This window comes from Amphiura filiformis, chromosome 18 (assembly GCF_039555335.1).
Source record: "Amphiura filiformis chromosome 18, Afil_fr2py, whole genome shotgun sequence".
NCBI classification, from domain to species: Eukaryota; Metazoa; Echinodermata; class Ophiuroidea; order Amphilepidida; family Amphiuridae; genus Amphiura; species Amphiura filiformis.
Window position 1 is genome coordinate 2,161,720 of NC_092645.1, and position 24,416 is coordinate 2,186,135.

General features: G+C 36.0%; 1 protein-coding gene across 2 annotated transcripts in view; it reads right to left on the reverse strand.

Annotated features, from left to right (window-relative positions):
* Positions 1–23,873, reverse strand: part of LOC140139739 (secreted frizzled-related protein 5-like) — a 120,355-nt gene extending 96,482 nt beyond the window's left edge. The window contains exon 1 of one of the 2 annotated variants that reach the window (XM_072161445.1): positions 22,945–23,873. In XM_072161445.1, coding sequence (XP_072017546.1) covers positions 22,945–23,428 — 484 coding nt within the window. In that variant the 5' untranslated portion in view covers positions 23,429–23,873. The remainder of the gene's footprint in view (positions 1–22,944) is intronic. The other variant, XM_072161444.1, reaches the window with a different exon arrangement.
* Positions 23,874–24,416: the final 543 nt, after the last annotated feature.

The window sequence follows — 24,416 nt, forward strand, 5'->3', positions numbered from 1 at the left end:
GTAACAGTTTTACATCAGACGCCTGAGTTAATGAATTAAGCTCAATCGGATATAAGACGTATTTAACGCTAAACAGCTTTAGCATGCATGTTAAGACCAAATGTGTCAGGAATGTTCAGTTGCCATCAACATAATGAGTTTAAGGGGTCTCATATACACCTTTTTTGTAGGTTAGCCCCGATTGAAAAATAAACATGACCCATGGCATTCTCACACATCGCACATGAAAATTGGTGTAAGTAATGTTTACTTTTAACAGAGGCTAACATGAAACAGGTTGCTGTGAGACCCCTTAATTTGGCACGTTTAATAGTCCACGTTTTGGGGGCATTTTTCTGCACCGTCTTTCACAGCGACAAAAATTAACCGCCAGCGACTTTCGCGGCAAAAAACGAATACAAAGCCCCAAACATTGCTAATCATTTGAGCGAAAAATAGCACGGTTGTCGCACCGGTTGTCGCTGCGGAAACGTCGCTACGGACAACTGACAACACAACGGCTGTCGCAGCGACAAAGCACCCAGAAAAACGTCGGACTGTTTACGAGTTTCTAACAAAATTCCGAACCAATTTTTTTCTGACACATGCTATTCACAGAGAAGATATCTTACCCTTCCCAGAATCCTTTGCAACATGATGCATCACCTCACTGCATCAAATGACACTATATTATTGTGTACAGGTCCCCTATGTTTTCATGTTGAGAATAGAGTATTATGGGTCGATAGTCAAGAAAATATAAACACATTTTACAAGTTCTGTTTATCATGTTCATTGATGTTCTTTTTGTCACTATATCGACCCATGTTGACTAGCAAATTAGTAGGCCTACAGACAATTGAAATGGAAGAAATGCATTGTGGGAAGTGTAAGTCTAAGATTTCTTCTATGTGCCATTCAATTAGTTCATTAGTAATGCTCACATCAACTCTTTTAATTAGGCTTAATTAGTAATCAACAATTAATTTAAATAAACATGACAGAATTACTGAATTATATTGATTGTTTGACACTGTTCCACATGTATATGGTCAATTCCAGCCAAAGCGGGCCAAAATTCTCTCTGGGGGCCATTTTGAAAATGTTTTCCTTTTCAATTCTAGACTTATCAAATGAGACGATCATGTCTAGTGAATCATCAGGTGGAAGTGCCATCGGATTGAAAAATAACTTTTCTTGCTAGACCAAATAAAGTGTTAAATGCGCATATGCATGTTACCCACGAATTCAAGCATTTTTCACCTGTTGTACGCCATAAAATTTCACTTTCTTTAATATCTTTCAATATTTTATGTGTGACTCATATACACTAGAAATCGGTGAAGACTTTGAACGTAAAATATAATTTTATTACATATATCTACAAAGAAATATTTTGGTTATTACAAATTTTAAGAAAGAACCAGGTGTACAGTTAGGATTGTGTCAATTCTTCGAACTCTTTCCAAAGTGGCTGTCATTTAACATTACTGTATTATTTCGAAAGATTAGAATAAATGCTTCATATAAATATAAAGTTAGATTTTGTATCTCGTCGCAGGATGAGGATCTCGGATGGATTCGTGGGTAACAGCGTCTGGAAAATAGCAATTCCTATTAATTTTTTAAATAAAATAAAAATACTTTTCCGTATGTCAATAATTCAGGCTGCAATGGCACTAACATGAATTTTAATCAAAATACAGACTACATGGAATATTTAGAATGGATCATTATGGCATTTTGGGTATAAAAATTTTGAGAATAATGAAGTTGCCAAATTCAAATAGACAGAGCAAACAGTTTTATATTATTATTTTAGTAAAATCATTCCATATTTTCATGCAGCAATATTCTATTAACTCGTGTTTGACAGTTCCTATGAACTAAAACACTATCAATACATTGTTAACTATAATTTAAGTAGGGATTCGTGGGTAACCAAAATGTTCGTGGGTAACACATATTTGAAGGTATGTATTGGTAAGCGGCAAAATAGAAAATATTACAGAAGGTTGGAAACCACCATGCGGTTATTCCTCCATTGTGTTTCAATGATTCCCGTTTCTCTAACCAATTGCATTTACCCAAAAAATGGTAATTTAGGATAATCAATCAAAACTTCATGATGCAGCTTCAGTATACCTTCAAGAGGACGCTATTAAACAGGACTGTTTTGGAACCTATTTCGCATGTTATCAAAATGTTAAGATGCATAAGAAACATATAATTTACGAGTAAATCCTTGGATTCGTGGGTAACGCCGAATTCGTGGGTAAAGCTATAAGTACTATAGTAACGTTTGGGGTTTGCGTTTCTTAGGTGTATAAACTGTAAGTACTGTCAAAATTATAGCATACCCATGGCTTGAATATGTGCTGATTTAAACTTAAAATAAACAATCTCCTTATTTTTCAAGGTTAGCATCTATTCGGGATTCGTGGGTAACAAAAGTTTAAACCGTCGTAGATTCTTTTTTAAAGCGGTGAACGTATTTTTACGATTTACAATTTTAAGCGCTTGTCAAACTAAATTTAGTGTCCAAAGTCATTAAATGTTAATTTAAGTTATGGCAATTATATTTGCTGGACTCGTGGGTAACAGTTGATACGTGGGTAACGTCAAATTTGATTTTATGGTATTTTATGGGTAAAACGTATTTGCATAAAATAATCACTTGGACCTCAGAATTATAGAACGAAACTTCGTTTCATGATATAGTCATTAATGGCATATTCACTTAACATTTTCAGAACGATCATTTTATTTTTGATACGCGGGTAACAAAATTATTAGCCAAATTGACTTAATGGCCTCTAGAGTCCACAAACTTTGGTGGAATTCAATCGTTTTACATATGATGAGAGATCATGCAAACGTCTTTCTAACGGTAATAATTTCATTTCGATTGAAGGACATTCAATGACATATATGGTGCTTTATCTTTGAATTCGTGGGTAACGCCAATTCATTTAAGCTATCATAACTTGTCCCCTGGTATGACTTGCTAGTAAAGGCCTATATGCACAAAGAGAGCACATTGGACGTGACATGATATGCTCCATCAATAACGTGATTTCCTTTATTAATGACATTTTAAAGTGGAAAGTTAACATAGAGAGAATTTTGTCCCGCTTTCGCTGGAATTGACCATATACATGATATACGACCAATGATACGAACATTAGAGAATGAATTTGGATAAAACCTTCTGATAATTACAAACACTCGCTGAGCAGCAAGACCTTCCCTCTAAGCTTTTAATCCGATAAGCTGATTATCTATTTGTTTTCATGAATTGGAAGACATTCTTTGATGTATTACTGAGCTCAATCATCTGAAATTACTGGAGCGTGAGCCACCCAAGCTGGTGGCTCAGCATAGTATTTTATTAACAGAAGGTTTTCTCCCAATTCGTTTCCTAATGAGAAGCATTGCGATTTCAATGTGTACGACATAAGTTAACTTGTGGTGAATTCAGGTTTTTGACATGGCCCCGTTCATGATGTTGTAAAGTGTATTCAAGACGTTTTGCCCCGGTTTTTTGAAGTTTGAGTATCGTCTCAGCTCCACAATTATATCAAAGTATGTCAAAATAGTGCAGCAAAATGTCACATACTCAACCATTATAGCCCTATACAGTCATTATAATAATGTCACAGCACCTCATAAGCTTAATGCAAATGATAGGAAACAGCATTTGACACGCCAAATAATAATAATAAGTATAGACTACATGCATTAGGGCCTATAACATTTTATAAACATATATCGACACAGACTGGAACAAAATGTTAGCGCACTTTTTTCTAATTCAATAAGAAAATTTTAGTCACACACTTTTGCGTAGGGGCAAATGGGATCAATGGAAAGCTGACTGCTGCAGGCAAGGGACACTATTATCTCTTCCATGACAATCTCTAGGACAAAGTTCCTTAACCCCTATATGCTTCTGCACTCAAAGAATGACCTTTGCACACACTAGGATCTCAAACATGACAATTTCTAGGACACAGTTCCTTTAACCCCAATATGTTTCTACACTCATAGAATGACCTTTACATGTGTTGGGTACAAAAACGCATGTTCCACAACTTGAGGTCAAACTGTGAGCTTTGCTGTTCGGTGTAGGTCATTGAGCTATGTCGTTGAGATGAGGTCATTATGGCCCATAGTGCACCGGGAGACACTGAACATCTTGTGATGTATAATCTGACATTTTCAAACTCGGGGGAGTATTAGAAAACATCTTCTAATTCCTCGAGGTATCATCTTCTCAAAAACTTATTGAACTACCCTCGATTCACCGTCGTGTTGCATTGTCTATAAGGCTTATATGTGACCGTACAGCACGGATGAGCCGTAAATTCCCTAAATTGTATTCTGAGTTACAGTTAAGTTAAAATGTGCATGAAGGTCGTATTCATCGGTACCTCTAGCTGGCGCGACATCTATCTCATTTTGATAGTCAAACACCAATCAATAATCCTATTGTTGAAGAGGATATGATAAGCTTCTACCTAAGATGGCTATAGAATTTTTAATAGCTCTGGTCTTTGTTTGCTTTGGCTAAATCCTGTTCAAGTGGTGGGTTACCAGGCATTGTATTTTCTATAGGTATGTATAACCAACAATAAACAATGAGAGAACTTTCTTGAACCTCGTTGACTTGGGGATGATTTGCAATGACTGCCAATTATGACTGTTTGATATTTATTGCCAGCAATGTGGAAAAAGATGTACATGTAGAAACGTAAAAAGCTATAATTTTGTTGAAGGAGCAAAGTTCAACAAACTATAACCTCGCTTCTGGATATCGTTTGAAGTCAAATAGTATGCTGTATATTTTCTAAACACGAAATAAAACAAAATTGACCAGGGGAGGAATTTGCGGCTCATTCGCCGTGTACGGTCACATATGCATATCTGAGATTTCGTCACCTTAGATGCGCTCCTGCAGCACAACTGAATTTATTTCTGCGGCGGTGTTACACTGTATCCAATTTCCTAATGACGTTTTTTCGGGATCTCCCCGTTAGTCCGAAACACCGTCAGCCCGAACCACCGTCAGTCCGAATTATAAAACATGCATGAATGTACGGGATCAAATCAAAACTCGACAGGCGGTTGACCGGCGGTTTAACCGCGTTCCATTGTTTAGAACAAAATAAACGCCCGGAACCGCCGGTGGGCCGCCACCGGTCGAGTTTTGATTTGATCCCTAGGGAAATAGTGTAGGGTATTAAGGTTGGTCTGAACCCTGGAAATATGGAAACTTTCGGGCCTCATAACTTCTAAATTGTTGGTCCAAAGTATATAAAGTATACATATTTAGAATGGCAAAGACTTGATAAGTTCATCTGTGAGGTCAAATTTGGGCCAAAATGGCACTTTTGGCCCAAAATCCCAAAAATAACGATTTTTTTTTAAATTAATTTTTAAAAACTAGATCAAAATATCTAGGACCCGTTTTTTAATTTTTTTTAATTTCGACCAACTTTGAGAAATTTGCGCCAAAAATGGTCAAAAAATGCTGATTTTGGCCCAAATTTCAAATATTTTTGGTGAAATTGGTCAAAATTCAAAAAAATGAAAAAAGGTCCTAGATATTTTGATCTAGTTTTTAAAAATTAAGAAAAAAATATTTTGGCCCAAGAATTTTTTTGTTATGATGCACGAAAAAGAAGTGGGCCAAAAATCATTATTTTGGGGATTTTGGGCCAAAAGTGCCATTTTGGCCCAAATTTGACCTCACAGATGAACTTATCAAGTCTTTGCCATTCTAAATATGTATACTTTTATATACTTTAGACCAACAATTTAGAAGTTATGAGGCCCGAAAGTTTCCATAATTCCAGGGTTCAGATCGTAATCCACAGCCTCGTCCCCCTCCAACTTTACTCCAATAAATTGAGCTTTGTATACCGTCGGAAAAAAACAATCCTCGATGTCAACTTGTGCTGGGACACTTATGGAATACCTGCACTTTAAATATCCTAAACCTCCTCCTTTATCATTGGCCACCAAACAAATGGGTGTCACAAAGTGCGCATGACCAAAACACAAAAAAGTAGGTCACTACACTTTTACAGGTTTCATCATATAAATATATTAAATTCTTATTTTTTGTTCGTTTTTCAACAGAGTACTAATTTGAAACCTAAACTTGGGAATAAATTGCCCATTTCCACGTTTTTAATACTTCTTAATTTAACACAAATGCGCAATGAAATCCCAGGAATGAAATAAAGTAAAACTAAACAAAGTAAAAAAGTTTGGCTTTATTTCAAATGTAATTTCATCAACAATCGACTTATTGTGTCTAAACCACATCACATAAATGTACCGACTCCATATTTCTGTCCGCCTTGGGCACGATATTAGAAAAATAGTCGATATGTTCACCGAGTTCTATCATCTCTACGGAGCTTGAGGGGTAATCAAGAATATTTGTATGAAATGTCTTGTCTGGGCTGAGTGAACGTCTTCTGTGACATTATTGTCGTCATATCTTGATTATAGGTTTCCGGATTATATGATGTCATATCGGATTCTAGTATTTTATCATGTTTAATTTATATCGGTTTATCTGTTAAATTGCATATCGCTCATTCAATTTGCAGCGCACTGAACGATTGCCGTTCACTTTCTTTATCATACATTTATATACAGTCAGTCAATCACTCCGTTTAAAAACGGACCATCTGTAGTAAACCATCACATTACATTTCATGATATTTAGTTCGCACCAAATAGTCGTGCGGAAGATTCTTTTTATGCTCATTCTCATTCAACTGTATAGAAACGGCCTTGATGCACGTGAAATAGGGAAATAACAAAAAGCAAGCCGCAAAATCTCTGCATAAACTGTCTCATTCGCATATAACCAGGACCGCGACACTCCGGCACTTGTTGGAAGACAGAGTACAGCAGACAGTACATGTACAATTGTGATTTCCGCATTTATATTAAAATTACGTCATTGCCAGAGCTTGTTTTATTAATGATTGACAGCGGTGGGTGGACTTATACTCTTTGTTTTGTGAGCGGTACAAAGAATGTGATTCCCTGATAAATTAATAAATTAGAATTCGGACCGTCTCTTCCTCAGACCTCTATGTAGGATTCTCATGATGGTCTCTTCTCATTACACGATCGTAGTAAGACTTGGCCGGCGACGACGCTCGCGAATTGCCTATCTTCAACTGCTGTATAGCATGGTATAGGCAGTTTGTACAGAGTGTCTTATCTCATAGTATAAAATCTCTGCTATAACAAGGAACAACGTTAGTAAGAGCCAACGCACTTAATATCAATTTAGTTGATATCGGGTTTCTCATGAAGAGTTTGATTCTCTCCTCACATGGCCCAGTCGGGCCATTTTTAGTCCAAACTGATCACAAAACTGTGCACTTTTAACCCAATTGTTTGGGCACAAAACACGGTGTTTTTTAGACAAAAAAGGAAGACGCAAAGGACCGCCTATGACTGTGTATGCCATGGCTTATAACTTTATACAGTATCGTAGATTCTGTTGAATACTCAAATGCGGAAATTTCCTGTAATTTTCACAGCAATACTTTGGCAGAATAACTATTATTTTATCGTAAAAATGTTGTTGTGCGACTTAAATATTTTGTACGTCTCCTTCGTGATCAAGCGAATGATCATTTAAATTCAAATTAATCTACGAATCGTGCACGTCATCACGTCCACGAACTCGTCCCAATTGTATAACCGACATGGTGGTCTATTACAATCAGATCATACATCTATTATGCACAAAATAATTTAGTTTATAACATATAAAAATATTTATCGACAGCCGGTCATAAGGTAGGTTCGTCTTACCATGTTTATCAAGGCCCGATTTCACGCAACTTGGGCAACGTGAGAAAAAGGAGGTTGTGGGTTGCCAGACTGCATTTGCGTCATTTTATCGCCTTTAATTATTCGCTCAAATAGCGTTGTATTAAAGTCCGACCTTAAATGCTAGAATTTACCCGTTGCACCGATTTTCGATTGTCCGCTGCGACGGTGCGACCATTGATTGTTTTCGCTCAAATAACCAGCTTATCGGATTATTGTCGTCTCCCGCTGCGTATACAGCAGTGGCAAAACGCTCGCAAGACGTCAGTCTGCATACAACCCTTTATTGTTCTCCTTCTCGACGTCAAGTTAGAAGCTGCGGAAAATTGTATCCGCCTGTATACGCTGGCGTTTACTGGTCTTTTCCCGTTTCGTCAGATGTTGCGTTTTCCGGTCTCAGCTCCGCAGCGATTTGCGGTCTGCGCCCTTGTTTCCGCTCAAATGATCAGCTTTATTTGGAGCATTCGCCTTTTTATTGTCGTCTTCGCAGCGGAAGACGCTAACACGACTGCAAAAGACGCTACGCAAGACTCGACCGGATTATGTATACATGGTTTATAGCATACAGCGCTTCCTAATCACAATCTCTCTCAAATTCATCGCGGAAAATAAAAACACATAGGCCGCGGAAAATAAAAACACATAGGCCGCCGAAAATAAAAACACATATAGACCGCGGAACCGGGGGGCTTGGGGAGCTCAGATGTCACTAGACGTACGGGGGTACTACATCCCTGGTCAATTGTGTGTCTATTTTTGCATTTTTCTCAAAAATTATATCACATTGGCCCACCAATTTTCATCGCTCACAATATTGAAAATCTTCCTAAGCCAATGAAACAGGCTTGTGAGAAAGCGGCTCGAAAAGGCCATTCCTGTGTCACTGTATAATATATAGCTATATATCTATTTAGGTAATTGAGTCAGAAATGATGAGTAACAAACATTCATCGCAGAGACACTTGACATAAATCAAAATAGGCAAATATTAGGTCATTATATGAAATATCTTAACATACATAAGTTGAACTTTTACGTTTTATTATTATCTCACATATGTGACTTTATTACCGAGATATATTATAGTTCCGAACTGACATATATGATTCTCGGGTTTCAGAAAATGCAATGAGTTTTTATCACATCAAACTATGCATATGCCTTACAGAAACCAAAACAAAAAACATCGTATTTTAAAGTTATTGAATGAGGATTCGTCAGTTATGTGTGCTTTTAAATTTAAAAAGTTGTGCCTATGTCAGTCATCAGCGTCAATATCTTCAACAAACTTTAACACAATTGAATTTTACATTCAGCGAGTACATGGAGTAATTATGTACCTTATACAAAATATTAATTTTGTGCCGGTGTCCATTCATCATGCAGCGTTATAACTAGAATCCCCGGATTTTCGTAGATATGTAGGCCTATATCGAAATGTCACTAGACTTAAGGGGGTACTACACCCCTGGTCAATTTTGTGCCTATTTTTGCATTTTTCTCAAAAATTATATCACATTGGTGACAAGTATAAGATATGTATATTATAGGGGCACGGACTACAACTACTGTACTGAAAATTCAGCAACTCAAAGCAAGTAGTTATTGATTTATTGATCAAATATTGGTTTTCCCTCAATTTCTAGTGCAGTAGTTGTAGTCCTTGCCCCATTATACATATCTTACTTGCCCCTAATGCGCTATAAGTTTTGAGAAAAATGCAAAAATAGGCACAAAATTGACCAGGGGTGTAGTACCCCCTTAAGTCTAGTGACATTTCGATATACATATCTACGAAAATCCGGATCCTGGTTATGACGCTGCATGATGATTGCCCGAACAATAATGGGCAGGGGTGTAGTACCCCTTTAATACTTCCAATATACCTACGATTTTAGAAAAAAAAGTTCTAAGTAGAACCTAAAAAGTTTCTTAAGCTGTCCTGCATGTAGAACCTTTAAAGAGTTCTACATAGAACTAAATATGATTCTGCAACTTTAGGTCATGCAGACAGAACCATTTCAGATATGAAAAAGGTTCTGTAAAGGCCAGAAAGAACCATTTTGAATTTCTTGCAAATTCATATTCATAATTGTAGAACCCCAGAACCATTTTCTCTAAGAGTGTATGAATAATGAGTCTTGAAATTGACTATCTTTATATTTGGGAGATTCCCAAATATCGAAATTTGTGTACAATATATACAGCGGCGAATAAACCTTGGTACAACTTACAAAGCATTGTCGATCTTTTCCCTGACACGTCGCCCTGGAGCTGTTTAAACTACATGGCCATGTAAAAGATTCCCCTTGACTTCAAAATCTCAAAAGAAACAAATATCGACATATTTTGTATCAAGTGCAATAAGAAGATTTCACAAACAGAGCCTTATGTTTCCCAATCCAAATAACCGACGGGCTGGAAGGACCTCCATTTGACTTTACACTTTCAAGAGGTCCACGTTTTGTTTTCAATATTTTGAACTTAAAACTTTCTTGAACTTGTGAATAATACTATATACTTTAAATTTCAGAGATCTTTTGTATTTCAGAATAGATTTGTCGGGAGTTTAGTTTAATCAGCGCTTCACTATCTTCTTTGAACACTCTTACATTGTAGAAAAGAAAAGTTCCAAAAGCAATCGTGCGTGGTATCTCAGGAGAACCTTTGAAGGTTCTTACAAGAACTATAAATGGATCGTAGGGCACTCTGAAGAACTTTTTTGGTTCTCTGAAACTTTAATTTTATCTTTCAATCTTAATTTGGTTTTACAAAAGGTTCTAAGGGGAACCTCCGTAACCCTTAAGGTTCTTAAAAACTTAGAGCCCTTTGGAAAACAAAAACGTTTTAAAAGACATTCAATTCCCCAGAGTGTCCTCAGATCTTTTTATGATTCATCCTAAGAACCTCCAAGGGGGCAAAAGGGGTTCATTTAGAAACGTTTTGGTTCTCCAAAGAGTTATATACCTAAACAAAGGCATCAAACTCTTAGAAAAATGGTTCTAAGTAGAACCTAAAATGGTTCTTGAGCTGTCCTGTATGACCTGTATAGAACCTTAAATGGTTCTAGAAAGAACATAAAAGGGCTGGTTTTGGAAAGGTTAGAAAGAACCATAATTTTAGACCTGAAAATAATTCTGGAAAGGCCAGAAACAACCATTTTGGGGTTCTTTAAATTTCCAAAAACCCTTTTCTCACGAGGGTTTTACATACTGGACAGCCAAGACCCCTTTTTTCTAAGAGTTTTTGACCACAGTATAAGATACTAGTTCCTTTTAGTTTTACTATGTGATTTGACCATTAGCTACCACAGATATTGAGATAAGTAGCCTAAAGCCTTCCATAATCTGAGTCATAGTCTAACAATATCTGAAACGATCCTTGGCTTATGGTGATTTTATGAACATGATGAAATATAACAGACTAAATCCAGCATTGACTTATCATGTACGCGAGTTTATTATGACGATAGGAATAAGTTGCTATGGAAATCAGTATAACTATATAACTACAAATGTCGTGCCTAAATGGGTCTGATTCAGTTCAGTCAACCTGCGTCCATAATGGACATGTCAACATACAAGTGGCAGTCAAGTTCCTAAGTTTTATATTTTATTGTCGGCTAAAGGGTATAGAACGTTTTATTAATTAATAACGATTTTTTTAATATTTTCGATTTGACAAAATATTTTCCAAATATGTTTGCCAAAAATATTTTACAATAAAAGTTGACAATATGTTTAAACATGTTGTTGTAATGTTTTCATATATAACGTTTTTATGACTTTCATATAACCTGACATAACCTGATATAAATGTCAGTAAAAAGTTTTGAATAAAACCAAAGCGTGTTTTATTGCACGTTTATAACATTTTTTAAATATTTTTTGTGTTTTGCTAAAGCATAAGGCTAAAAAACTCCGGCGCATTGGTGTTTATGCAGGAGTCAACGGAAATCTTGACCATCATGCAGGAGTCAAGGGGAATCTTCACTCTCCTAAGATTAAAAAGTTAATCTACCAGATTGAGATGAGGGACAAATCCAAGCTTATATTAAAATGGAGCTAATCTGAATTATATTACCATTTTGTAATCTAATAGATTGAAATTCAAATCCGTACCTAAGATTGAATGTTAAATCTTAATTTGGATTAGTCTTTGATTAGTATCTAATCCGAGAATCAACGATAACAATGCAGCTAATTTTGACCTAATTTTAACATCGTATAAATGTAACAGTTTTGACTAAATCTTCTTATCTTTTAGTATCTTAATTTTATCATAAATATGAGATAGGCCTACTTATTGTGAGATAGGCCTAGCCTATGGGAAACATCGCCTAAAATGTATAATGACAGTGCTAAAAGTATCATTCATACGACCGTACACCAACCATGCAGACTAGCAGACATTTGCCCTTAAAACTGCATCAACTAAACTGATTCGAACAGCTCTATCAACACCAAGCATTTACTTTCAAACACCCCTATTCCTGTACAGAAACTCTTTTTGGCGTTCCAGCATTGTTTCCTTTCATGCCCCATTTGTTAGTTTTACCATTCTAGTGGTAAAATGAGCTCAGAACTTTGTTTGCCTTCGCTTTTCGACCTTCTCTTTTGGGCACACGATAAAGGCATGATGAAGGCCGGGAAACATTTACACAATCTTGGCATATCCCAAGAGTCAGGCAAAAGGCTGCTAGAAAAGAGGCTTTTTGGTTGTTGTTTTCACTACGATCCACAACATGCTCATCTATCAAGGCGCATTTCATTAACCCCAATACATTTGTACATTCATTGAATGACCTTAGAAAATGTGGGTACAAAAACTCATACTTTGCAAATTGAGGTCAAATTTGCACTATGAGTGTTTGATTGAGGTTATTGAACTATGTCACTGAGATGAGGCCATTGTGGTCCATAGTGTTTATTGACAGAAATGGAAGAGAAAAGAACACGACAGACAAAGACGTGCGTTTTCTGACATGTTTGAGTCTAGGATTCGCAGTTGAAAACTTGCTGCAATTTGAACTATAGTGTTACATGTTTAAGGTGCACGAATTACCATTAAATCTGTTTTGAAAAAGTTTTGGAATTTTTTAGTTGAATAGGTCCCCACTTTGGATTCCCCATACGACGTGTCAAAAACACCCTAATGTTAAAGAAGAATAAGTAAATAAAAGCACATTGAAATAGATCGATCAAACTAACGCTATATCCTTCGCGCTCATTTTAGTGAAAGCAAAATAGTTTGAACTTTTTTTTATACATTATTGTTTCTCCCCATAAATTATACGACCATGATGTTTGGAACAAATCATTGTCAATATAGGCCTGTAGATAGGGATGTACAAAATTTATTTTGAACCTGGGGCCAGCGGATTTTCAACTTCAGATTATTGAAATTCGTCGCTGTTTTGACATACTGTCGTATGACGATTTTTGGGCAAAGGGGCAAAATGAGTTATATAAACTTTCCAAATCTGTGAATGAAACTCTATATATTCACAACGTTTTGAGACTTAAATGTAATTAGTTAATGAGATATGGCACTAATTAGTGTGATACGACATGGTTTGTATGTAACACCCCCCAAACGTAATTCTGTATTTTGACATACAGTCGTATCATGATACGTCGCCAGGCCACCGTGTAACTATAGTTGCATATTGTTTTGACACTGTCGTATCACAATGTCGTATTATTATTAATACATATAATTATAGGTCTTCAAATTGTGCATATTTTGGCATAGGGTAGGTGCAGGTAATATGGGACAGCAGGTAATATGGGACACCTGTTTTCATTTTAACAAAAAGTAGCTTAGAGAAGGTACACACTTTAAGTTGATTTGTTAAGTGTTTAGAGACATCAATTGTGCTTCTAGAAATGCAGTTTTGGAGTCTGTGTATCAAACTCTTGGAAATCAATGCCAAAAAGAGTGAAATTGCCTTAAAATTTACGTCGTTTTTTTGGCCTGATATAAAATCAATGACGCCACATTTTATGATTGTGTATCCAAATACTCCGGTACTGAGGGTGCATTTGTCACTTTTTATGATCTTTAGGTGATGGGTTAAGCTTATCAGCAGGTAAAATTCCACTGACAAGTGGCACTTTCCTTTTATAAATGATTATTTTCTCTGATTTTCAACTGAATGGGTGCAGGTAATATGGGACACATAGGAAATTGTGTGCATTGTCAATGCGAAAAGCAAAACTATTTAAGAAATTGAATTTTCTTGTTGAAATTTGCATTTAACATTCAAAATCATGTAACAAAAATGTTTTTAGAATAAAAGAGTAATTTTCTGAACATTTTGATTTTCACCATAGAGATAACACAGTGTCCCATATTACCTGCACATGCAGGTAATATGGGACACTTGACGATGACGTCATTTTGACGTCATAGCGTCCAAACAAACATAAAAACAAGATAACATTGCCTGTTTTATTAATCTTAAAGGACAGGTTGTTCATCATAACAATCTCTTTTGGGCATATCTTCTATAGTTTTTATGCACATACGCTAAACGTCCTTAATGGTCCCATATTACCTGCAGGTACCCTATATACTGTCGTATGAGTTTGCAGATTAATTACTACTAATTAGTGAATGAATAAACAGTTTGTATTATGTTGAGAACAAAGACAGATATATTATTGATTATATTCTTTGATAATAATAAACATATTAATATTTTACTTTGGTGCTCTCCAGTGGGTCTTCAAAAATTGGAAAAACTTTAAATGCGATTTTCTCAAAACTGCATTTTTCGTCATACGACAGTGTCAAAACAGCGACGAATTGAAATATGAAAATGAACCTCAGAGGGTGTACATTGTACACTGTACAACACACATACTTTTCCAGTTAATAAACAACGAAACTCTTCCATTATTACATGCCTCATCCTACATTGGTAATGTAAACAGTTCATCTGTATCGTCATTTCAATGTTTAAAGTTCTACATTCCCAAGTTTGAAATATTTATCTTTTTAATAACATCATGATCATAAATCCAGCTTGGATGCTGTCGCTTGTACTGTTTCCATAGAGTTACTTTCAGTTTCTAGAGAGATAGATTCTTCTCTGAAATTTGGTTATTAATATTTGGAATATTTGGTTAACAAAATCATGGTCAATAAAATCATCTTTCTAACAGCAAAAATTCTATACTAAACTTGACATATTCTATAAAATCCTATGTGAAATTTACTTTTTGTATAATGTGATGCGATCAAATAAAATCAGTTGGAACTCGGGAAATATTGAATTTCTTATAGACGAATCCAAATACACGCATCCCTACACCTGACTAGCAGCCTTTAGTTGGGTCCCCGCCGGCTACAATGCATCCAAAATGTGAAATGATGAACAAATAGATGAACAAATAGTTGCATCCAAAATGTGAAATGATTCGGCGGAAATTTTAAACTGCATTCCATCACCCGTTTTACACCTTCCGCGAAAACACAGGTAGACAAAAGATTGATTTATTAGTTTACAACACAATACAGTTCCAACAGTTGTGCAAATAAAAGCCGCCTTACACCTATGGTCGAGGAGGGTTAATAGAATAATACAATGAGAGATAATTCCGCAGGTAATCCCGTCGCATGTATTCAAAGATGTACAAATGGATGAACAAAAGAACTATGTATGAATAGATGCGACAGGATTACCTCTATTGTATATTATTCTATTAACCCTCCTCGTCTTTGCATCTTCTCCAGTCCAAGTGTTAGGCGGCTTTTATTTGCACAATCGGGCGCTCAATACCCCAGGTTGGTGCTAGCGGGAAACCAAAGATGGCCGACCAAATCCTGACCATGACTTGGCTCGTTGGATTCGTCTATAGTTTCTAATAGGATAGGCCTTGTAGAGAGCATTTATAATAATTAAATCTGGATTTTGCAGAAAACACCATAGAGATTGAACACCCAGTTCCAAAGATGAGCAATTAAAGAGTTTCCAAAACAACATGAAACAAAAGGAAATATTTCCTTTGTATCTCAAAATCAATATTTCGGAGTTCCGACTGATTTTGCTTGATCACATCACATATTAAGGTTGAGTAGGGAGTCAAACACAGATTAGATATTTAACAACAAATTATACAAGGATCATTCAAAAAGTTCTACCTCCATGATCACTTAAAACAAGAAATGTCTTTAAAACAGAGCAAGCACTGGGTTATAGAACCTTTTGTTTACTTATATATATGCTTAGAATATTTTTATTTATTATTTATTTTAAAAAAGGAGAATATCAGTCTCTTTCTTTATTTTCTTATTAATTTTGTAGGTTTCAGCCAGTGCTGTGAAATTCGAACATGTTAAGGGGGTACTACACCCATATGGTAAATTTGTGTCTATTGTTGCATTTTTCTAAAAAACTAATAACACAGTGGTAACAAAAGTTATGTATATTATTGGGGCAAGGAATCAAATTACTACACTGAAATTTCAGTGACTCAAGACTAGACTACCCCGTAGTCCACTCGCCCATTGTGCATACTCTGATTTAATTAATGTGTGCACAATTGATAGATTTTCAGATCTGATCTTTTCAGTCACCCTACTCCCTCTCTTTGTTAGCTTCCCAAGTAGACTACTGACTTTGCCTTGCGGTTAAGATTTTTAACACGGGACTCTATGGAGAGTTAGGCCAATTTCTGGCCTAACTAAAATTGGCCATGATGCAATGCATCTTTATATGGATCTGCCTTGTGATTGGTCGCCCATATCTCGCTATGGTTTAAATCTTCTGGGCCCGCGCCATTACCATTAACTACACCGTACACAACTGTCTGTGGTATTTGCGGCGCTTTTGTGTTGACGCGAAAGTTAATCTCTCATCAAACATCTAGCGCGTACTTGTGGTTAATGGACTGATAAACAAGTATGCTTGACAGTGTGTTTTTAGAGAGCAAAGTCCAGGGGGTAAAGTTCTGCTTACAATTCAAAGTCCATAGTCGAATTTTCGAGGTTCGCTATCAATAAACTGGTAGATTCCAAAATCAGAATTGTTCAGTATTAAAGTGAGCCATTATAATTATGCAAGATAATGTTGCATTCAATTACTTTTATTGTCACTAATCATCTGATATTTTTAACTCTTTATGGCCATTTTACTATTGAATACTTTAATTTTAATAAACATCAGTATAATTTTGAGTTCAACGAAATGGGTTCATCATGACTAATAATAACATATTTTTAATAAAATTCGACTATGGCATAGTCTAACTCAAGACACGCGGTTCAGTATATATGATAGGAAACGAGGTACATCCTAGCGGTACCTTATTTCTGATCATAAATAACAAACCGCTTGTCTTGGGTCACTGAAATTCCAGTGTAGTAATTGGATTCCTTGCCCCTATAATATACATAACTTTTGCTACCACTGTGTAATTAGTTTTTTAGAAAAATGCAAAAATAGACACAAATTTATCGAGGGGTGTAGTACCCCCTTAAAGTAAGCGTATTAGGCCGGGCACCATGCCCACCATGTAATTTCGAATTCACGTTTCACATGTTCCAAAAAATAACTGTCTTTGTATAAGAGTCTATACATTAATCATATCTTTACTCTATTCTTGAATATCGTCAGCTATTGGCATAGACAGTCGGACTTTAAAAAAGACATTCATAATCAGAGATAATAGATTTATGGTCGTGATGAATGTGGGTACATGGTAACATAGCGGGGAAGGAAGTAACATTACTATGAGGACTTTGACAGCTCACGCACAGGGATGACTGATATGGTAATCTCATTAATGTATTCAAATGGGTGTCAAAATGACAATCATTGACATCTCGTTGACACTCCCTAAAATTACTCAATAATGAGTAAAAATGTTACACAATAATGAGTAAAAAATGTAGCAGTAGTAGTAGTAGAAGTTTTAATGAACTTCAGTACAATATTTAATCAACGCTATTAAGTAATAATTAACCAATTTGTTGAGCTGTAGGCCTATACGCTTTCTACTCAATATTGAGTCATTCTCATTTAGAGAGTTTACTGGAGGGCGTTGCTTTCTTGAATGCAACGTGTTGTCGCAATATACGTAATGACCCCAATGGCTTGCGATAGCACCTACCCTGATGAGCCATGATATTATTTATAAAATTAATATTTTGGTTCTCGTCCAGAGGATTTTCATGAATTGATGAGGGAGGGAGGTGTTTTTTGTTGTTGTTTTTTTCAATGTAAAATCAGCACTGTCAGTAGTTTTCAGTCTTTTCCAACAGTGCTCGAGGAAACGATGAGGCACTTTTTTTTTCAAATGTGAGATCGGAGGGATACACCCCCTAGAGTACCACAAAAACTTGGAAGTGATCCTTGTTCTCTAATAAACTTATTTATATGTATGAAAAATTCATAAATCATTCCAAAGTCTAAAATAATTTAAAAAATTCAAAGTTTAGGGGCCTGAGCTTTCGATCCTAGCAGGATCTTTATCAAAGGCAAAGTGACAAGACAACACACAAACATGCATATTTTGTGTGTTGTCTTGTCACTTTGCTGTTTTGATAAAGATCCTGCTAGGATCAAAGCTCAGGCCCCTAAACTTTGAAATTTTACTTAAACAGGCTATTTTTGTGGATAAGCAGTTTACAACAGCTCACCTTTTAACGTTATAATTAACAAATCTTTTTAAAAAAATCTGACAAATCCCAGAAATTGAGGAGGGAGGGACGAGAACCAAAACATTAATTTTATACGGCCTAACCGAGGTGCCTCCCCATCACTGAGGACAAGAGGTGGGCAACTGCATGCCATCATACACCTTGTATTAAACTCCAACCAAAAATCTCAAGCCACTCTGTTACTTATTCTCAAATTCTTTTCAATAAACAACTTTAGTACATTATAATAATATTACAATACTAGGCGGTTACCCATTTTTGGCGGTTCTCGGCTGGGCGCGATTACCTGGCTGATGGTGACTGTACCCACCAAGTTTCATGCCCATACGACAGTTTTTACTAATTTGACCTCAGATGACCCCAAAATGACCTTCCAAAAATTGGCTCTCAATGTTGTCTGTACCCATCAAGTTTCATGCCCATACAACAGTTTTTACTAATTTGACCTCAAATGACCTGTGGGTGACCTTGGATGACCCCAAAATGACCTTTCAAAATTTTGGCACTAAATGTTGTCTGTACCCACCAAGTTTCATGCCCGTAGGGGGCCCCGGGGTCAGATGACTTAACAAACATAAACTTCTTCTTGCCAGGACAGAACTACACCCACCCACCGAGTTTGGGCCCCGTACGACCTACGACGGCCTCACATTAGCAGTCACAGACAGACAGACAGACAAACAGACAGACAGAGAGACAGAGAATAGCGTATTATTATATAGATAATCATGATATAAATAGATCATATTTGTATTTGGATAAAAAAAATAACATGAAAAGTAAACTGCATTCGAAGAGTGAACACTACTAGTACTTCTGCCAAGAACCACCTTACCAATACTAGGCATATGCCTCGTATAACATCATCAGTAAACCTAATTTGTGTACAACATGTACACATTTGGTACAAGGGAGCCGGAAGATAAATTGATTTTATCAATCTGCTGAAGTAATAATTTTGAAACGGGTGTCAAAAGTGATTACTGTAACACCTTGTCCTTATTTTCTGGTACTCCTATAGTTTCTGCCGAACATGCCGAAAGAGATTGGATTTGCCTATCTAATTAGCAATAATTAGGCTAATTAATGCTAATGAAGAACCCTGATGCGAGAAACTTGATGGAAACCCGATCAGTTAAAGATTCTGTGTAAAAGCTTGGGTTTTATTTTCTTATTTTTTTTTAATCATCTAGTTTAATTGTGAGAAAAATAATATAGGACCAATGGACCCGCGGTCCGATTCAGGATTTTGAGAACATTGTTTAATTTACCAAAAATCTATAGCTTCTTTTACTCTGTAATGATGATTTGCATATTAACACGTTGAAATCAGGCAGTCAGATAGGGGTCTCCCCGTCAGTCCGAAACACCGTCATCAGTCCGAATTTTTAGGGTTAAGGTTAGGTTAATGTTAGGGTTAAGGTTACAAGGTTAGCGTTAGGGTTAACCCTAAAAATTCGGACTGACGGTGTTTCGAACTGACGGGGTTTGAACATGGTTGATGCATCGATGGTGGATATCTTTCCTTTTCACGTGCAAACCATCCATAAATTGATTACATACATTTTGCTCCATATAAGGCAAAATAAAAAAATAAACATGTTTCACGTCCCCTCCCGCTTCCTTTTTTGAGGTTTCCTCAAATATATTTTTATTTTTTGCATGTATGGGTATTTACACCAATTTTGCGATAAAAAATAGAAAATAAAAAGCCCCCTCCTCCTCCTTTTTTTCGAAAACCCGGACGTGAAACATGTTTTATTTTTTACTTGGCCTAATGATACAACAGATCAATTCCACTATATTGACAACTTCAATAGGTGTGATAATCTTAAGCTTATCTCAACTGCCCCTCCCTCCCTCATTAGGCTGCTCCTCCCTCCCTCATTATAACTCAATCAATGTCAATATGTCGATGTGATAATCCCCCTGTCATGGTCCTCAATGACCAGCTATCATCGCTCAATGGCCCCTGTTGTCCATTGTCTGTCAATGTGTCAGCTGTCGTGTCAATGTCATGTCCGTCACAACATTATGTGACACTTGATAATTTTGACCATGAAGTCGGCTTCATGTTTTGATCAAGAGAATGCAGACTCGTAGGCCAAGTGACAAAAAATATTTTAAAATTCAACAATTCCTGGGTATATTTAGAAAATAACTTTCCGCAATGTTAAGGGCTCGGATAACGACGTTTGCACAGTATATTTGTGGGCCCTGAGAGCACATAAGACACACCAAATTGCATTCTGAATACGAGGAATATCGTTCTGATATCAAATAATTAAGATATTTTGAAATTCGCGACATTACACATTTTATGGCAAATTATTAAAGAATTATATTTTTGACATTAAACAGTCCTCGAAGTAAACTTTAACAATCTATAAATGATATGTAATTAAAGTGTAGGTAGCTGGGATGAAAAGCCGTCCATCCTATGAAAATTTTGATCTTTAGTATTGAAGATATACATTTGTTTCCCCAAAAGACCTAAAATTTCCCGATGAGCAAATCACTGAATGGAACTTTAAGTACATGTCATTCGATTTATAAAGTTTGCTCCGAGGACAATTTAAAATCAAATTCAACATTTGTATTATATCAAGAATTTCAAAAAAAATCAAAATTATGTGATAGCAGAAGGACATTCCTCGTATTCAGAATGCAATTTGATGTGTCTGCTGTGCTCTCAGGTCCCACAAAAATACTATGCAAAGGTTTGTGACCGACCCCTTAAGGTCCAGCTAAATATTTGAACTTTTAGATCCGCATATCTAACATAAATGAGGTTGACTCTACATCCTTTTTGAAATTTATTTTACCACAAATAAAAACACAGCCTGGAAAATTATTTTCATTTGCTTATCTATTTTGTTTGTGTTTGTTTAGCCCATAATTGGTCAGGAATTTATTTTCATGTATATTGAATAATTTTTTATTCGTCATTTTTTTAATACCCATGATAAAACAAAGTCTCGAAAATTGTTTCCCTCTTTTATTTTGTTTGTTTTCGCCAGTTGAACTTGAACTAATGTCGCGCATTTGTCCTACTTTTAAGTGAGACTCAGATGACTTTGAAAACCATGGATCCAAATTCAATGGCTACTTATTACGGATGTAATTTATAGCTTTAAACAAAAATAACACGGACATTTGAAAGAGTTGCCGAAGAAGCCATCGACAAGAAGGCGTCACTAAATAAACTATGAATCAAATTAAAATGATTTTTGTATACACATTTGGCTGCAAAAACACGCCGAGTAAATTCATCAAGCACTCGAGTCGTCCGGTGTAAGCATATTCTGGAGGCCGTGGTCAATCGGAAATTACTTATCTAAAAGAAAATGATAATGATGCCGCGAGTATATGATGATAATATTTACATTTGATAATGTTAATGACAACACGAGGCATCAAAGTATCATAAACCCGAGGATCACAGATTGAAATAAAAGCAAAGCCGATCTAAAATAGACGTCATTCTCCCTATGCGTTAACATTAGATATAGCATGTAGTCTAGACTTAAAAACAACAACATATTGTTCCTGGATCTGATCACTTACATGAAAGATATCTGAACCGCCCTGCAATGGACATACTTTCATCCCGATGTGCGTAGCAAACTGGTTCGGGTCTCAATTCATAATTAATTATGTGTACGCGATAAGACCCATACCAGGTGTGCTAACTAATTAGGATGTTGATACGTTCCTCATGGATAATTTTTAATATCCTTTTTCAATAATTTTGCATCTTCGCGTTCTTGAAATGAGGTATACCGTTTTGGATAATTTCTAAGTTGAATTTATTATAGATATGATATTCGCGACACGAAGTTGAACCATGATATAGGCTAGTACTATATAATTGAGTACACTCTTAAAACGATCTACTCATCAAGACAAGATGGGATATAACAGATTTCTCTTCGAAATGACTGGGATATTCTCATCAAAATGACAAGAAACTCATCAAATTTGATAAGATTGCCTTGTCATTAAAAAAATGATTAGATTCTTGTCAAAAATGACACAGCTTATCAAATTTGACTTTCGTCTTGTCAAAAATTACCACAAAAAAAACCAACAAATTTCAACGATTAGTCTTGAGGGTGACGTAACAGAATCTTGTCAAAATGAAATGGGTAATCTTGTCAAATAATGAGTTGGAAATATTGTCAATTTGAATAGTTACTTCAAGGTTAAAATAAGACGGAAACAATTCATTTTGATAAGATTGTCGGTTCAAAGTGATAATATACCTAATCAAAGTGAACACTATATCTCATCAAAAAGAATAGTTACGCATGGGATCAAAAATAAATATTCCACTAAAAAATAATAGTACGAAATTATAGTGTAGTTTTAGTACCAGTGATAATTGAGCCAAGATATTCTTAGAAATGAAAATAGATTGTTTCCTACCTGGTTGTAAATTAAATTCATCCGATTCGGTAGTGTTCCTTTCGATACTCTGGATACAAAGATCATTATCTCGTGGAAATTTATCACACTGAAGCATCTCAGGCCAGGAGAAGCAGTTCTGCATCATGATGCCCAGACATCCGGACTTGACAGCTTCGCAGAGAGATCTACAAGGGAAAATGGGCCTATCAAGGCATACTGGTGCGAATAATGAACAGAGGAACAACTGTGTGTCTTCGTGACATCTTTGCAGCAACAAAGGGACCCAACTATTGGCTTGGTGTTTGACTTCTGATAAGGTGTCATGATCTAGAAGATTTGGCATTCGCATTTGGCTGTAACCAATGTTCTGACATAATGATAAATCTGATGGTATGTCCACGCATGTAGGTTTGGTGATGCGTCCAGACAGGTCAACAGAAAATCCCTGGATGACGATAAAGGCATCCAGAAAAAGCAGACAAATACAGCTGATAAGAAACATGATGATTCCTTTGGTATTCACTTCAAATAAGAAGACAATAAAATAAATCAAGAACACTTCTTGATTTGTTCTTCGCCAACAAACTAAAACATTAGTGTGATTTTATTGATGAAATCTAGACGACAAATTTCTTGGAAAATAAAATTCAAGATAATATCACATCCGTTGCTTAGGAAATTACTACCAAGTCGGCTTGGATGGTATTTAGGATTCCAACTGCATGAAAATATGACAAACAACAAGTATCATGCGGTGCTGCTATTGAGGAAACGTCAGAAGTGCTCTGTCAGTGAAGATATAGCAGGTCCAAGTTATACGACATAAATTGTTGTCTCACTCTCAGCAGCGAGGGAGGCAGCAGTAACTGACAGTCAGTATGAGCGATCAAGAGCTGTCTGCTGTCTGTGATTCATGTCAAGCAAATAACACAAGAGCCAGTTCAAGTGAGTGAAGTGTGCTCGGTGCTGCCTATTATGTTTTGGACGTGTTTAAAGACTATTCCATTTTGACAGCAGGGCATGAAATTGTTGAGAGATGATTGATAATTCAAGAATTATTTTTTATCAAAAATGGTAACAAACGGGCAAACATTTTGCTTCAGAAAATAAAGTTTTCTGGGTACATTATTTCATTGAAACGTATTTCAAGTTTCAAACTCTTTATCTGAAGCAAGTAGAGTACTTTTTGCTTAATAATTTACAAGTTTCAAGTGTTAAAGGGCATTTCGTGATCCACAGCGTCATCCCCCACTTTTCTCAAAAAAAAGTTGAGATTTTTATATCACTGGAAACCTCTGGCTACATAATGTTTATGTACAAAATATTTCTTTGCAGATTAATTCGTTTTGCAAAGATATCGTGAAATTTGAATTTCGTTCTGGTGCACCAGAACGAAATTACAACGCATTGTCTATGGAGCAGTGTAATACACATAATCATGCATAACTCGCATAACTCGCAAACGCAAAATCGGAATCAACTGAAATTTT